Source organism: Carcharhinus amblyrhynchos, unplaced genomic scaffold (genome assembly GCF_965287045.1).
Source record: "Carcharhinus amblyrhynchos unplaced genomic scaffold, sCarAmb.v2.hapA chromosome_1474, whole genome shotgun sequence".
NCBI classification, from domain to species: domain Eukaryota; kingdom Metazoa; phylum Chordata; class Chondrichthyes; order Carcharhiniformes; family Carcharhinidae; genus Carcharhinus; species Carcharhinus amblyrhynchos.
Window position 1 is genome coordinate 1 of NW_027651214.1, and position 17,327 is coordinate 17,327.

At 48.9% G+C, this 17,327-nt stretch overlaps 1 protein-coding gene across 1 annotated transcript; it reads left to right on the forward strand.

Moving 5' to 3' along the window:
• The first annotated feature begins 3,950 nt into the window (after window positions 1-3,950).
• Window positions 3,951-14,789, forward strand: LOC145340821 (retinoid-inducible serine carboxypeptidase-like). Its single transcript, XM_080185276.1, has 4 exons — window positions 3,951-4,049; window positions 13,045-13,184; window positions 13,901-13,990; window positions 14,529-14,789. Exons 1-4 carry the CDS (start codon window positions 3,995-3,997, stop codon window positions 14,748-14,750), a joined length of 507 nt encoding a protein of 168 aa, XP_080041402.1. The 5' UTR covers window positions 3,951-3,994; the 3' UTR covers window positions 14,751-14,789.
• Window positions 14,790-17,327: the final 2,538 nt, after the last annotated feature.

Genomic DNA, 17,327 nt, shown 5'->3' on the forward strand with positions numbered 1-17,327 from the left:
GACAGTGCGGCGCTCCCTCAGTACCGACCCTCTGACAGTGCGGCGCTCCCTCAGCACTGACCCTCTGACAGTGCGGCGCTCCCTCAGTACTGACCCTCTGACAGTGCGGCGCTCCCTCAGCACTGACCCTCTGACAGTGCGGCGCTCCCTCGGCACTGACCCTCTGACAGTGCGGCGCTCCCTCGGCACTGACCCTCTGACAGTGCGGCGCTCCCTCGGCACCGACCCTCTGACAGTGCGGCGCTCCCTCAGTACCGACCCTCTGACAGTGCGGCGCTCCCTCGGCACTGACCCTCTGACAGTGCGGCGCTCCCTCAGCACTGACCCTCTGACACTGCGGCACTCCCTCAGTACTGACCCTCTGACAGTGCGGCGCTCCCTCAGCACTGACCCTCTGACACTGCGGCACTCCCTCAGTACTGACCCTCCGACAGTGCGGCGCTCCCTCAGCACTGACCCTCTGACAGTGCGGCGCTCCCTCAGTACTGACCCTCTGACAGTGCGGCGCTCCCTCAGCACTGACCCTCTGACAGTGCGGCGCTCCCTCAGCACCGACCCTCTGACAGTGCGGCACTCCCTCGGCACTGACCCTCTGACAGTGCGGCGCTCCCTCGGCACTGACCCTCTGACAGTGCGGCGCTCCCTCGGCACTGACCCTATGACAGTGCAGCGCTCCCTCAGTACCGACCCTCTGACAGTGCGGCGCTCCCTCGGCACTGACCCTATGACAGTGCGGCGCTCCCTCGGCACTGACCCTCTGACAGTGCGGCGCTCCCTCGGCACTGACCCTCTGACAGTGCGGCGCTCCCTCAGCACTGACCCTCTGACAGTGCGGCGCTCCCTCGGCACTGACCCTATGACAGTGCAGCGCTCCCTCAGTACCGACCCTCTGACAGTGCGGCGCTCCCTCGGCACTGACCCTCTGACAGTGCGGCGCTCCCTCAGCACTGACCCTCTGACAGTGCGGCACTCCCTCAGTACTGTGAAAAACACAGCTCACAGTCAAACAATTTAGTCAAGTCAAGTTCCAAAGGAGCAAGATATTTTATTTAACCTTCTTGCAAGACTGGGTGTCCAAAAAAAAGGCACACCTTACATCCAGTTTAAGTAGGGGTTTTATACTATTTTTATAAGCATATTGATCAATTACACAATACATTTTTCTCCCCTAATTGGTGGTCCCTATCCCATTTATGTGTTGTCATTCCCCTATTGGCTCAAGGTGCCCCTAGCCACAGGCTGTGCTGTATGTTGGCTCATGTCCCAAGCCCCTCTGCTCCCCTCGAACCATCTTTTCCTGTGATTGCAAGAGTGCATATTGTAGGGTTGTTTCAATATCCTTACTTGATTAGTTCTCATGGGAACTCATCCGTCTTATCAATGTTCCCTGCAGAACTGTTAACAAGTCCAGGTCAGACCGGCTGTATTCAGTCTTCTGCTAATTGCTGATGTCCCTACTATCTCAGTGACCTTTATCCCCCTGTAGTTAGAAAATATGCTCAGTTGCAGAAACAACACGTCTTGCTTACCATTTGTCTCACAATCTAGACATTTTACATTCCTACAAGATGTGCTGTATGTGTCTTACTTCACACTGCACATCTGGTGTTATCCCTACACAATAGGCAGTTTCTTCACTGTCGATGACCATAGTTCTGTTAGCATCAGTGAATTTTATATTCTGTGTTTGTGACTAAAACCACAGTTGTTCCCATAATGTGGTTTGGCAATATGCTGAATCGTAGGTTTTTGTCCTGCTTAGTTTGTTCTCATGAGATAACATTCATTCTCCCCTCATCCTTGCCCCATCCTGTGTTGTTTAAACTATGTCTGTTTGCTGTTGTATCGTCACAAGATCCTAGTTCTGTTTCTTGAGTCATAATTTTATGTTAACCTCATTTTATATTTATCTCTAACACTACTGACCCTCTGACAGTGCGGCGCTCCCTCAGCACTGACCCTCTGGCAGTGCGGCACTCCCTCAGCACTGACCCTCTGGCAGTGCGGCACTCCCTCAGCACTGACCCTCTGACAGTGCGGCGCTCCCTCAGCACTGACCCTCTGACAGTGCGGCAGTCCCTCAGCACTGACCCTCTGACAGTGCGGCGCTCCCTCAGCACTGACCCTCTGACAGTGCGGCAGTCCCTCAGCACTGACCCTCTGACAGTGCGGCACTCCCTCGGCACTGACCCTCTGACAGTGCGGCACTCCCTCGGCACTGACCCTCTGACAGTGCGGCACTCCCTCAGCACTGACCCTCTGACAGTGCGGCACTCCCTCAGCACTGACACTCTGACAGTGCGGCGCTCCCTCAGCACTGACCCTCTGACAGTGCGGCACTCCCTCAGCACTGACACTCTGACAGTGCGGCGCTCCCTCAGCACTGACCCTCTGACAGTGCGGCACTCCCTCAGCACTGACCCTCTGACAGTGCGGCACTCCCTCAGTACTGACCCTCTGACAGTGCGGCGCTCCCTCAGTACTGACCCTCTGACAGTGCGGCACTCCTCAGTACTGACCCTCTGACAGTGCGGCACTCCCTCAGCACTGACGCTCTGACAGTGCGGCGCTCCCTCAGCACTGACCCTCCGACAGTGCGGCACTCCCTCAGCACTGACCCTCCGACAGTGCGGCACTCCCTCAGCACTGACCCTCCGACAGTGCGGCACTCCCTCAGCACTGACCCTCTGACAGTGCGGCGCTCCCTCAGCACTGACCCTCTGACAGTGCGGCGCTCCCTCAGTACTGACCCTCTGACAGTGCGGCGCTCCCTCAGTACTGACCCTCTGACAGTGCGGCGCTCCCTCAGCACTGACGCTCTGACAGTGCGGCACTCCCTCAGCACTGACCCTCTGACAGTGCGGCGCTCCCTCAGCACTGACGCTCTGACAGTGCGGCACTCCCTCAGCACTGACGCTCTGACAGTGCGGCACTCCCTCAGTACTGACCCTCTGACAGTGCAGCACTCCCTCAGTACTGACCCTCTGACAGTGCGGCGCTCCCTCAGCACTGACCCTCTGACAGTGCGGCACTCCCTCAGTACTGACCCTCTGACAGTGCAGCACTCCCTCAGTACTGACCCTCTGACAGTGCGGCGCTCCCTCAGTACTGACCCTCTGACAGTGCGGCGCTCCCTCAGCACTGACCCTCTGACAGTGCGGCACTCCCTCAGTACTGACCCTCTGACAGTGCGGCACTCCCTCAGTACTGACCCTCTGACAGTGCGGCACTCCCTCAGTACTGACCCTCTGACAGTGCGGCACTCCCTCAGTACTGACCCTCTGACAGTGCGGCGCTCCCTCAGCACTGACGCTCTGACAGTGCGGCGCTCCCTCAGTACTGACCCTCTGACAGTGCGGCGCTCCCTCAGCACTGACCCTCTGACAGTGCGGCGCTCCCTCAGCACTGACCCTCTGACAGTGCGGCACTCCCTCAGCACTGACCCTCTGACAGTGCGGCGCTCCCTCAGCACTGACCCTCTGACAGTGCGGCGCTCCCTCAGCACTGACCCTCTGACAGTGCGGCGCTCCCTCAGCACTGACCCTCTGACAGTGCGGCGCTCCCTCAGCACTGACCCTCTGACAGTGCGGCGCTCCCTCAGCACTGACCCTCTGACAGTGCGGCGCTCCCTCAGCACTGACCCTCTGACAGTGCGGCGCTCCCTCAGCACTGACCCTCTGACAGTGCGGCGCTCCCTCAGCACTGAACCTCCCTCAGTGTGAATCAAATCACAGAATCCCTACAGTGCAGCAGGGCCTTTGGCCCATTGATTCTGCACTGACATATGATGGTGTGTAGAAAAAGATCAATTTAATATATGTCCATTCAAAAGTCTAATGGTAGCAGGGAAAAAGCTGTTCTTGAGTACTGACCCCCTGACGGTGCGGCACTCCCTCGGTAGCGGAAGGAAATTGGTGCCAGTGATGGGGAGTGTTTGTGGGCGGTGCTGCCTGTTGTGGGGGGGGTTTTGTCGGGGTCACATGAAGAGGCCGACATGGAGAAGCTGGCTGCTGTGTTGATGCTGGTTTTGTGTGTGTTCCTTACCGAAGGTGAGAGTTTGTGCCCCGCTCCGGGGTTCTGCAGCGTCGGTGCCGCCGCTCTCTCTCTCTGTCTCTGTCTGTCTGTGGGTTGAACTGGTTGAGATTGTCCTTGCAGCCGCTCCTGGTGAATGGGCACTCTGCCGGGCTGTCCACACAATCAGTTTCCAATCATTTATACCTGGAAAAGCTTTCAAACCAGTGCTGGGGTGCGAGGCTGAGCTGTAACTCATCATATTCTCATTCAGACTTCAAAACAGCCCACACTCTTCCATTCCTGGGAACCACACCCAGACTCAAATTCCCCAGGGAATTTCTGCCCCCCCCCACTCTTAAAATCCATGTGGAATTACTCCTTTTCCCCCCTCCCCCTGTCTCTAATTCCCCAGGGAATTACCTCCCCCCCCCCCCCATACTACTACTCCACCCTCCCCCCCCCCCCCCACACACACACACACAAATTTTGCAGGCAAGGAATCCGCCCCATCCCCTCACATATGCACACATCTCTTCCCCCTGTCATTGTTCAACTCCCCTCCCTGGGCACTGCCAGTGTGCCAGGTGGGCACTGCCAGGCTGACACTGCCTGCCCCATGGGTATCACTGACCATACCCCTGACCACCCAGTGGGGTTTAACTGGCCTCTGATTTTCCCTGGTGAGACCATCATGTCCAGTCTCTGGGAGAGTCCAGCAGTGATTGTTGCCTGAGTGAAGCCTGACAAGTTGTTAGCGTCCTAAACTCACTGATGTGCCAAACATGTTGATATTTCAATTGGCCAAGAGCTGGTTTCACCGGCAAAACAGCCAGTAATATCAGGCGAGATGAGAAAGTGAATACAAACCTAATTTTCTGCCTCACCCAATCTTACGTCTCGCTGAACGATGGGCAGGACGAGGTGGTAAGATCGTGCTACACTCTGGAATTCCCTGGGAATCACCCCACCTAACCCGAACCCTACCTTTTAAAGAAAAGGAAAAATGCTGCTGTGTCCTTTTACCCAGAAAATGCAGATGTATGGGATTGAGGGTGATTTAGGTAATTGGATCAGGAATTGGCTAGCAGATAGGAGACAGAGGGTGGTGGTTGATGGTAAGTATTCGTCATGGAGTTCGGTTACAAGTAGTGTTCCTCAGGGATCTGTTTTGGGGCCACTGCTGTTTGTAATTTTTATAAATGATCTGGATGAGGGTATAGTTGGGTGGATTAGTAAATTTGCTGATGACACCAAAGTCGGAGATGTGGTAGATAGTGAGGAAGGGTGTCATAGTTTACAGGGAGACTTGGACAAGTTGCAGAGCTGGGCCGAGAGGTGGCGGATGGAGTTTAATGTGGAAAAGTGTGAGGTAGTTCACTTTGGCAGGAACAACAGATGTGTAGAGTATAGGGCTAACGGGAGGACTCTGAATAGTGTGGATGAGCAGAGGGATCTAGGTGTATGTGTACATAGATCCCTGAAAGTTGGGAATCAAGCAGATAAGGTTGTTAGGAAGGCATACGGTGTCTTGGCGTTTATTGGTAGGGGGATTGAATTTAGGAGCCGCAGTGTCATGTTGCAACTGTACAAAACTCTGGTGCGGCCGCACTTGGAGTATTGTGTGCAGTTCTGGTCCCCACATTATAGGAAGGATGTGGAGGCTTTGGGGAGGGTGCAGAGGAGGTTTACCAGAATGTTGCCTGGTATGGAGGGGAGGTCTATGAGGAGAGACTGAGGGATTTGAGGTTGTTTTCATTAGAAAGAAGGAGGCTAAGAAGGGACCTTATTGAAACGTATAAGATGATTAGAGGTTTAGATAGGGTGGACAGTGATAGCCTTTTTCCTCGGATGGAGAAAGCTAGCACGAGGGGGCATAGCTTTAAATTAAGGGGGGGTAGTTATAGGACGGATGTCAGGGGTAGGTTCTTTACCCAGAGGGTGGTGAGGGATTGGAATGCCCTGCCTGCTGCAGTTGTAAATGCGCCTAGTTTGGGGGTGTTTAAGAGATCCGTGGATAGGTTTATGGATGGAAAGGGATTGGTTTAGGTTAGAGGGTCATTGCTTTTTAACTGGTCGGCGCAACATCGTGGGCCGAAGGGCCTGTTCTGCGCTGTAATGTTCTATGTTCTAATCCCCAGGAAGGTTTAAACACATTTCAAACCTTCCCCACTGGGCCTTGGGTTAAATTTGGAATCTCTCCCTTTAATGTTTTCTCTTGAGTCAAGGGCAGACTGTTGTTTTAGTTGCAGCTTTCTAAGCTGCTCCTGCCTTTCTCTCTGATATGCTGTATCTTCCCTTTTCCTTCACCCAAAATTCTAGTTCCAACTTCTGTTCTAGCTGAAACAGCCCAAATAAACTGATCTCCTTCCAGTTTCTACAACTCCCTCTTGTTCTTTCACTTCCATTTTGAGCTTTGTGGTCACTGGGTTTTAAAACTCTGCTTTCTTAGCTCCCACTCAACAAAGAAACTAGAAGTGGGAGGGGGCCACTTGGCCCTTTGAGCCTGCTCCAACATTCATTTTGATCATGGCTGATCATCAAATTTAATATCCTGATTCCTCCTTCCCCCCCATATCCCTCGATCCCTTTAGCCCCAACAGCTATATCTAATTTCTTCTTGAAATCAGACAATGTTTTGGCCTCAACTACTTTCTGTGGTAGTGAATTCCACACATTCACCACCCTCTGGTGAAGAAATTTCTCCTCACCTCAATCCTAAAAGGTTTACCCCTTATCAACAAACTCTGACCCCTAGTTCTGGACTCCCCCACCATTGGGAACATTCTTTCTGAATCTACCCTGTCTAACCCTGTCACATTTGTATCAGTTTCAGTGAGATCCCCACTTCTTCTGAAAGACGTGCTGGTTAGGTGCATTGACCCAAACAGGTTCTAGAGCGTGGTGACTAGAGGAATTTCATAGTAACTTCATTGCAGCGTTAATATAAGCTTTACTTGTGACTAATAAATGAACTTTACTTATCTGTAACTCCACCACCACACTCTCCAATTGTGCAATGATTAATCTCATTAAAGAACCATTGTGTAACCCAGGCCTCTCCAAAAACTCATTTGCATCAAAAGGAGCCATTCCTCAAACACAAACTTTACTTGGCTGTAGAAGAAACCTGGTTTTTGACTGTTCTCACGGTTGGTGACTAGTGGAGTGCCCCAGGGGTCGGTGCTGGGGCCTCAGCTATTTACCATTTATATAGATGATCTGGAGGAGGGAACCGAGTGTAGGGTGTCGAAATTTGCTGATGACACCAAGATTGGTGAAACGGCAAATTGTGCGGAGGGTGTGGAGAGTCTACAGAGGGATCTAGATAGGCTGAGCGAGTGGGCGAGGACCTGGCAGATGGAATACAATGTTGGCAAGTGTGAGGTTGTCCACTTTGGTAGGAATAATAGTAGGAAGGACCACTACTTACAGGGCGAAAAACTGCAGCATGCGACGGTGCAGAGGGACCTGGGGGTCCTTGTGCATGAGTCGCAAAAACCCAGCCTGCAGGTGGTCAGGAAGGCGACTGGGATGCTGGCCTTCATAACGAGGGGGATTGACTATAAAAGTAGGGAGGTCTTGCTGCAACTGTACAGGGCACTGGTGAGGCTGCAGATGGAGTACTGTGTGCAGTTTTGGTCGCCGCACTTACGCAAGGATATTTTGGCCTTGGAGGGAGTGCAGAGGAGGTTTACTAGGCTGATACCGGAGTTGAGGGGGTTGAACTATGAGGAGAGGCTGAATAAACTGGGCTTGTACTCGTTAGAGTTTAGAAGAATGAAGGGAGATCTCATTGAGACATATAAGATGATGAATGGGATGGATAGGATAGAGGTGGAGAGGCTCTTCCCGCTCAGAAAGGACAGTAGGACTAGAGGGCACAGCCTCAGGATAAAGGGGGGGGTGGTTTAGAACGGAGTTGAGGAGGAACTTCTTCACTCAAAGGGTGGTGAATCTCTGGAATTCTCTGCCCGTTGAAGTGGTGGAGGCTGCCTCGCTAAATATATTTAAGACGCGGGTTGATGGGTTTTTGATAGGCAAGGGGATTAAGGGTTATGGGGAGAAGGCGGGAATGTGGAACTGAGCCACGACAGATCAGCCATGATCTTATTGAATGGCGGGGCAGGCTTGAGGGGCTGGATGGCCTACTCCTGCTCCTATTTCTTATGTTCTTATATGTTTTTGTTTTGGGTTAAATCCCACGAGCCTCCTCCCCCATGATATGACAGTGCATTCCTCCCATCACAATCAACGTGGAAGTTAAAATGCTCATATTGAAGTCTCATAGTTTGGAAGCTAAATTGTGCAGAAGCTAAAAAGTTAAAGTTAAAGCCTTCTCTGTACAGGTTTTAAAATGTTTATCAGCTTGCAGACCTTCAAAGGAGTCAGTGCCTGCTATTTCAGCACGAACAGGCTAATCTTCATCTGCATAGGACCCCTAACATTGTGCTTTGCGACCTTCACCAGCAGGTGTGCAAGGCCAAATTTTTCCATAACAAATGCCAAAGGCAAGATATGGGGATATGCTATGCAAATGAAAGATTAGCAGAAGTCAGTTTTTCATTGAATGGGAAAGGGCGTAAAACTGCATACATATGGTGAATATGTATGCAAATAAAGAATTAGAGAAATTGCTTGTTTCTGATTTGCTGTAATTGACTAGAATTACTAAGTTGTTTTTCTGTAACTTCAGAAACACTTGCAGGATAACTGCAAAGTGGTTCTCCTTGTGCACAAATCATTAAAGGCCTTGTGTTGGATTAGCGCTGTTTGTACTCAAGTTGACTAGGAAAGAGTGCCAAAGGTTGTGGTACCCAAGACTCTCTTTCCATTGTTCCATGAGTACAGGTACTCATCTAAGTACATATACTTAGATGATGTTTTCAGTGAGTTATACGGCCAAACCTGTGTGAATCTCAGAACGACCACTCGGTTCCCAGGTTCTTTCAATAAGGAGCACGGTTATTAATTTAATACAAAACCAGACCTAGAGTCTGAGTTTAACAGCAAAAAAAAGGCCCTTTGGCCCATCGTATTTACACCCACCACCAAGCACCTAAATATTTGAATCCTATTTTCCAACAGTTGGTCCATAGCCATGTATACTTTTTAAATTTATTTTTATTATTTGTGCTCATCTGAATGCCTATCAAGTAGAATGTAAAGCTGATTAAAATAATATGAATTATAAAAATATCATAGTCACAGAGGTTTACAGCAGGGAAACAGGCCCTTCGGCCCAACTTCTCCATGCCGCCCTTTTTTTTAAACCCCTAAACTAATCCCAATTGCCCGCATTTGGCCCATATCCCTCTATACCCATCGTACCTGTGTAACTGTCTAAATGTTTTTTAAAAGATAAAATTGTACCTGCCTCTACTACTGCCTCTGACAGCTTGTGCCAGACACTCACCACCCTCTCTGTGAAAGAATTACCCCTCTGGACACTTTTGTATCTCTCCCCTCTCACCTTAAACCTATGCCCTCTAGTTTAGACTCCCCTACCTTTGGGAAAAGATATTGACTATCTAGCTGATCTGTGCCCCTCATTATTTTATAGACCTCTATAAGATCACTCCTCAACCTCCTATGTTCCAGAGGAAAAAAGTCCCAGTCTATCTAGCCTCTCCTTATAACCCCAACCATCAAGTCCCGGTAGCATCCTAGTAAATCTTTTCTGTACTCTTTCTAGTTTAATAATATCCTTTCTATAATAGGGTGACCAGAATTGCACACAGTATTCCAAGTGTGGCCTTATAGATGATCTGGAGGAGGGAACTGAGTGTAGGGTGTCGAAATTTGCTGATGACACCAAGATTGGTGGAACGGCAAATTGCGCGGAGGGTGTGGAGAGTCTGCAGAAGGATCTAGATAGGCTGGGCGAATAGGCCAGGAACTGGCAAATAGAATTCAATGTTGGCAAGTGTGAGGTGGTCCACTTTGGTAGGAATAATGGTAGGAAGGACTATTACTTACGGGGCGAAAAACTGCAGCAGGCGACGGTGCAGAGGGACCTCGGGGTCCTTGTGCATGAGTCGCAAAAACCCAGCTTGCAGGTGCAGCAGGTGGTCAGGAAGGCGAATGGGATGCTGGCCTTCATAGCGAGGGGGATTGAATATAAAAGTAGGGAGGTCTTGCTGCGGCTGTATAGGGCATTGGTGAGGCCGCAGCTGGAGTACTGTGTGCAGATTTGGTCGCCGCACTTATGCAAGAATATTTTGGCCTTGGAGGGAATGCAGAGGAGGTTTACTAGGCTGATACCGGAGTTGAGGGGGTTGAGCTGTGAGGAGAGGCTGAGTAAATTAGGCTTGTACTCGTTAGAGTTTAGAAGAATGAGGGGAGATCTCATTGAGACGTATAAGATGATGAATGGGATGGATAGGATAGAAGTGGAGAGACTCTTCCCGCTCAGAAAGGACAGTAGGACTAGGGGGCACAGCCTCAAGATAAAGGGGGGGCGGTTTAGAACGGAGTTGAGGAGGAACTTCTTCACTCAAAGGGTGGTGAATCTCTGGAATTCTCTGCCCGTTGAAGTGGTGGAGGCTGCCTCGCTAAATATTTTTAAGAAGCGGGTTGATGGGTTTTTGATAAGAGAGGGGATTAAGGGTTATGGGGAGAGGGCGGGAATGTGGAACTGAGCCACGACAGATCAGCCATGATCTTATTGAATGGCGGGGCAGGCTCGAAGGGCTAGATGGCCTACTCCTGCTCCTATTTCTTATGTTCAACAAGACATCCCAACTCCTATATTCAATGTTCTGACCGATGAAACCAAGCATGCTGAGTCCCTTCTTCACCAATCTGTCCGTCTGTGACTCCACTTTCAAGGAGCTATGAACATGTACCCCTAGATCTCTCTGTTCTGTAACTCTCCCCAATGCCCTACCATTACTAACAATCTCGTACATGCATGCATACACACGCATGCCAATAAAAAAGTTGATATCTGCCAAAAGGTTAAAAAGGCAATGGTACAAAGGAACAGGATAAATGATGGTGACCCTTTCAGCAGTGCTCTGTGAAGCAATCCATCACTCTTGCTGATTTCCCTGGAAACTGGTAGTTAGTCAATTTCAGAATGTGGAATAATCTGGAAACAACTTTTATTCATTTTTTTGCTTTCAGCTTTGTCTGGAGCTTTTGGAGCTGTTGTCTTCTTAGATTATGCCTTACGAGCCTGGTTGAATTTTTTGAAAACGTGACTAAACGCATTGATGAAGGAAGAGCGGTAGATGTGGTTTATCTGGACTTCAACAAGGTGTTCAATAAGATGCCCCATGAAAGGCTTATTGAGAAAGTGAGGGGGCATGGGATCCAAGGGGACATTGCTTGTGGATCCAGAACTGGCTTGCCCACAGAAGGCAAAAAGTGGTTGTAGATGAGTCATTTTTCTGCGTGGAGGTTGGTCACCAGTGGAGTGCCCCAGGGATCTGTTCTGGGACCCTCACTCTTTGTGATTTTTATAAATGACCTGGATGGGGAAGTGGAGGGATGGGTTGGTAAGTTTGCCGATAACACGAAGGTCGGAGGTGTTGTGGATAGCCTGGAGGGATGTCAGAAGTTGCAGTGAGATATTGATAGGATGCAAGACTGTGCGGAGAAGTGGCAGATGGACTTCAACCGAGATTAGTGTGTGGTGATTCATTTTGGCAGGTCAAATAGGATGACGGAATATAATATTAAGGGTAAGACTCTTAGCAGTGTGGAAGATCAGAAGGATCTTGGGGTCTGGGATCATAGGACGCTCAAATCAGCTTCGCAGGTTGAAGCTGTGGTTAAGAAGGTGTATGGTGTACTGGCCTTCATCAATCGAGGGATTGAGTTTAGGAGTCGGGAGATAACGCTGCAGCTTTATGAGACCCTTGTCAGGCCCCACTTGGAGTACTGTGCTCAGTTCTGGTCACCTCATTACAGGAAGGATGTGGAAACTACTGAGAGGGTGCAGAGGAGATTTACAAGGATGTTGCCTGGATTGGGTGGCACGCGTTATGAGGATAGGTTGAGAGAGGTCGGTCTTTTCTCCTTGGAGAGATGAAGGATGAGGGGTGACCTGATAGAGGTGTATAAGATGTTGAGAGGTATTGATCGGGTGGATTCTCAGAGGCTTTTTCCCAGGGCTGAAATGGCTGCCACAAGAGGACACAGGTTTAGGGTGCTGGGGAGTAGGTACAGAGGAGATGTCAGGGGTAAGTTTTTCACTCAGAGGGTGGTGGGTGCGTGGAGTGGGTTGCCAGCGGTGGTGGAGGAGGCGGATTTGATAGGGTCTTTTAAGAGACTTTTAGATAAATACATGGGACTTAGTAACATAGAGGATTATAGGTAAGCCTAGTAAGTAGGGACATGTTCGGTGCAACTTGTGGGCCGAAGGGCCTGTTTGTGCTGTAGTTTTTCTATGTTTTATGTTCTTTAATCAAAGTCTTTGCAATAACCCTTTAATAGTCAGTTATAAAGAACACAAGTTATCCCAGAATGTTTCTGAAGATGAACCAATTTCTGTGAAATCATTACAATCCTGGCAGTGCAGAAGGAGGCTATTCGGCCCATCAAGTCTGCACCAACTGCAATCCCACCCAGGCCCTATCCCCATAACCCTACTTATTTACCCTGCTTGTTTCCATGACACTAGGATAATTTAGCATGGCAAATCCAACCTAACCTACACATCTTTGGACTGTGGGAAGAAACTGGAGCACCCGGAGGAAACCCACACAGACATGGGGAGAATATGCAGACTTCACGCAGATGGTAGCCCAAGCTGGGAATGGAACCTGGGTCCCTGGTGCTGTGAGGCAGCCGTGCTAACCACTGTGCCACCCGAGAAATGCATCCATGATGACACACATTCCCCGCTCGCGCATGCACTCACTTCCCACGTGCGTACTCTTGCCCACTCCCCTATTCGCCTGTGTGCCCCTCTCCTCCGGAAGTGCTGTAGGAAATAGGGGAGTGCTATACGGGTTAGGAGAAACAGCTCCCCCTCTCTCGCACTCTTGTTGGTAACACCAGTTGTGACTGTCTCTCCATACACAGGTGATCATGTTTTCAAAGATGGAAAGGAGGATTGGGGATATGTATCTGTGCGTGAGGATGCAAATATGTTCTGGTGGCTTTACTACGCAAACAGTCCAACTGAGAACTTCACGTCCCTCCCTCTGGTCATGTGGCTGCAGGTAAACATCCTTCGTGACTGGACGAGAGGGGCAGCAGGGTGTACGAAGGAGGGCTTATTTGGGTGCAGAGGATGGGGCACGAGGAGAGGATGGATGCGATGATGGTGGGGAAGGGTGACGTGGGCTGGGGTGGCAGGATGATTGGTGAGAATGGGGTGGTGAATACAACTAGGGAAGGAAGACACTGTTGGGAAAGGGGGGAAGTTGGGTAGTAAGGGTGAGTTGGGAGAAGGGACTGGGGAAGGATAGAAGCGTAGGGGATTTGAGGAGTGTGGGGTAAAGGGTGGGAGAGTAGGTAGGGCAGAAAGGAGTGGTTTGAATTCTAAAGGTGGTATGGAGTAGGGGATAGTTGGAGATGAGGAGGGGAGTGAGAGGTGGTGAGGGTGGCAAGGAAGGACAGGTGGGCATAAGGGTATTTGGAGAGGTGGGTTGAGGGATGGAAGTTGGACAGAAAGGGAGAGAGATGGATGTTTGGAGAGAGTGGCTGGGGCTGGAGAGGTGAGGGACTGGGTGGGGGCAGGAGGACAGAGATGAGGGTGAGAGAAGTTGTTTTGGAGAGGAGAGTGAGGAGGGTTTTGGGTGAGCCAGAATATGGAATGACCGTTCTGGGAGCCCATTAATGTAAAGCTAATAATTCCATTTTAAAGAACCGTGTGAGAAAGTGCTACAGTTTCTGCTGTCCATTATACTCCTAACCCTCTTGCTTCCCTATATAGGGTGGACCAGGAGGCTCAAGCTGTGGATTTGGAAACTTTAAGGAGATTGGCCCTCTTAACACCGACTTGAATCCTAGAAACACCACATGGGTAAAGTTCCTCCCCAAAATCCGAGTTGGTTCAGCGATCTCCTTCAGTCAGGGTCGTTCGCTGTTTGTTACTGATATTGAAAGTGTTGAAACTAACCTTGTGACTTGGGTATGGGGGGAAACGGGGGGTTGGGAACTTTAGTAATTGAAGATGATGCTTTTTTATTGTGTGCTGGAATTCTACCCTGAGGAATCTGTCTGGGCAATATTCTCTTAGCCAATATGATTGAGTGAGTTTAATAAACTGCATTCTGACATCTGCAAATTAAGCAGTAAGCATGCCTCCTCCAGCCTGTCCTGTTCTAAGACACTGTCACGCTTCTCTTAACAGAAACAGAAAATGCTGGAAAATTTCAACAGGTCTGACAATATCTGTGGAGAGAGAGAACAGAGCTAACATTTCAATCTGGATAACACTCTGTCAGAGCTTTGTTCTCTTTTCACAGATGATGTAGGACTTGCTGAGATTTTGCATTATTTTCTGTTTCAGATTCCAGCATCTGCAGTAATTTGCTTTTATTATGTTTCCCTTATGATAGGTGAAAGCTGCCAGCTTGTTGTTTGTTGATAATCCTGTGGGTACTGGATACAGTTATACCACCAAGGCTGATGCATTTGCTAAAGATCTCTCCATGGTTGTAACAGACATGATGGTTTTACTGAAGGACTTCTTCAAAATGAAGTTGGAGTTCCAGGTGATGTCACTATTGCACGTTATATATTTAAATGATTGTCTGATTGCTTCCAGAGCTGTCTCATGATTTGATGGTGATGTCATTGGAGTGTTTCACTACTCTGTAGAGCCAACAGCTCCTCAATAAACCTAGTCTGTTCATTTGAATCAACATGTGCAAACCACATCTCTTTTAGAACCCACAACCCCTAACATAGGACATTTCATGGACACGTGTTCTTTGTTCTTTGCTCTTTGTGATGCTTTTTGCTGTGACACAACATTTGTTTAAAGTTTATTCATTGGTGTCACAAATAGGCTTACATTAACGCTGCAATGAAGTTTTGGAATGGCTTCCTGCTGAGAAGATGTCTCCCCCGTGGGAGATTTTACGACCAAAGGGCATAATCTCAGAGTAAGGGGTCATCGATTTAAGACAGAATTTCTCGGAGAGATGATTCTATGGAATTTTTTTTACTGCAGAGGGCAGTAGAGGCAGTATGTTCAGGGCTGAGATAGATTTTTTTTACATCAGTAACATCTCCTTATCAGAGGAAGGATGTCCTTGCTATTGAGGGAATGCAGTGAAGCTTCACCAGGCTGATTCCTGGGATGGTGGGAAAGATTGAGCCAGTTAAGGTCATATTCTCTGTAATTCAGAAGAATGGGGAGGTGGGGGATCTCATAGAAACCTATAAAATTCTAACAAGACCAGACAGGATAGTTGCAGGAAGGATATTCCCAATGGTGGGGGAATCCAGAACCAGGGGGCCACGCTCTGATGATATGGGATAGACTATTTTATGAGAGAGGAAGTGTTAGATTTCGAATCCTTGAAAGTGGAAAAGTGGCCAAGACTGGATGGATTATTCCTTCAGATGTTGAGGGAGGTCAGGAGGAAACAGATGTTCTGAGGATTATTTTCCAATCTTCACTAGACACAGGTGAGGTGCTGGAGGACTGGAGGGTAAATAAGTAGAGTTCTGTTGTTTAAAAAGGGTATGAAGGAAATGCCAAAGAATTATAGGCTGGTCAGTCTGCGGTGCTGGGCAAATGTTAGAATCAATCCTGAAGCGTTGGACAAACTGTCACTTGGAAATATGTCAACTGGTCAGCAATAGTCAGCGGTAAGGGAAGGTCATGCCTCAAATTTAATTGTCACCTCTCCAAATAATTCACTGAGGGTTGCTGAGGGTAGTGCAGTGGATGTGTAAGATTGCTGAGGGTAGTGCAGTGGATGTGTAAGATTGCTGAGGGTAGTGCAGTGGATGTGTAAGATTGCTGAGGGTAGTGCAGAAGCTTAAGTCAGGAGTAAGAAGAGCTAAAAAGGTTCATAAAAAATCATTGGCCAGCAGGATTAAGGAAAATCCCAAGGCTTTGTATACATATATAAAGAGTAAGAGGGTAGCCAGGGAGAGGGTTGGCCCACTCAAGGACAAGGGAGGGAATCTGTGTGGAGCCAGAGGAAATGGGCGAGGTATTAAATGAGTACTTTGTGTCAGTATTCACCAAAGAGAAAGACTTGGTGGATGATGAGTTTGGGAAAGGATGTGTAGATAATTGAGCCATGTTGAGATCAAAAAGGAGGAGCATTGGGGTTCTTGAGAAACATTAAGGTAGACAAATCTCCAAGGCCTGATGAGATGTATCCCAAAATACTGAGAGAGGCATGGGAGGAAATTGCTGGGGCCTTGAGAGGAATCTTTGTATCCTTGCTGACTACAGGGGAGTTCCACAGTAAGAAGTCTCATAACACCAGGTTAAAGTCCAACAGGTTTATTTGGTAGCAAACGCCAGAGGATTGGAGAATAGCCAATGATGTTCCTTTTGTTTAAGAAGGGTAGCAAGAATAATCCAGGTAATTACAGGCCAGTGAGCCTTATATCAGTGGTAGGGAAATTATTGGAGAGGATTCTTTGAGACAGGATTTATTCCCATTTGGAAATAAGTGGAGCTATTAGTGAGAGGCAACATGGTTTGTGAAGGGGAGGCCGTGTCTCATGAACTTGATCAGTTTTTAAGGAGTGACGAAGATGATTGATGAGGGTAGGGCAGTGGATGTTGTCTACGTGGACTTCAGTAAGGCTTTGACAAGGTCCCTCAGAGCAGACTGGTGCAGAAGGTGAAGTCACATGGGATCAGAGGTGAGCTGGCAAGGTGGATACAAAACTGGCTCGGTGAAAGAAGACAGAGGGTAGCAGTGGAAGGGTGCGTTTCTGAATGGAGGGCTGTGACAAGTGGCGTTCCTCAGGGATCAGTGCTGGGGACCTTTGCTGTTTGTAATATATAGAAATGATTTGGAGGAAAATGTAACTGGATTGATTAGTAAGTTTGCGGATGACACAAAGGTTGGTGGATTTTTGGATAGCGATGAGGACCATCAGAGGATACAGCAGGATATAAATCAGTTAGAGATTTGGGCGGAAAGATGGCAGATGGAGTTTAATCCGGACAAATGTGAGGTAATGCATTTTGGAAGGTCTAATACAGATAGGAAATATACAGTAAATGGCAGAACCCTTAAGAGTATTGATAGGCAGAGGGATCTGGGTGTACAGGTACACAGGTCACTGAAAGTGACATTGCAGGTGGAGAAGGTAGTCAAGACGGCATACGGCATGCCTGCCTTCATCGGCTGGGGTATTGAGTTTAAAAATTGGCAAGT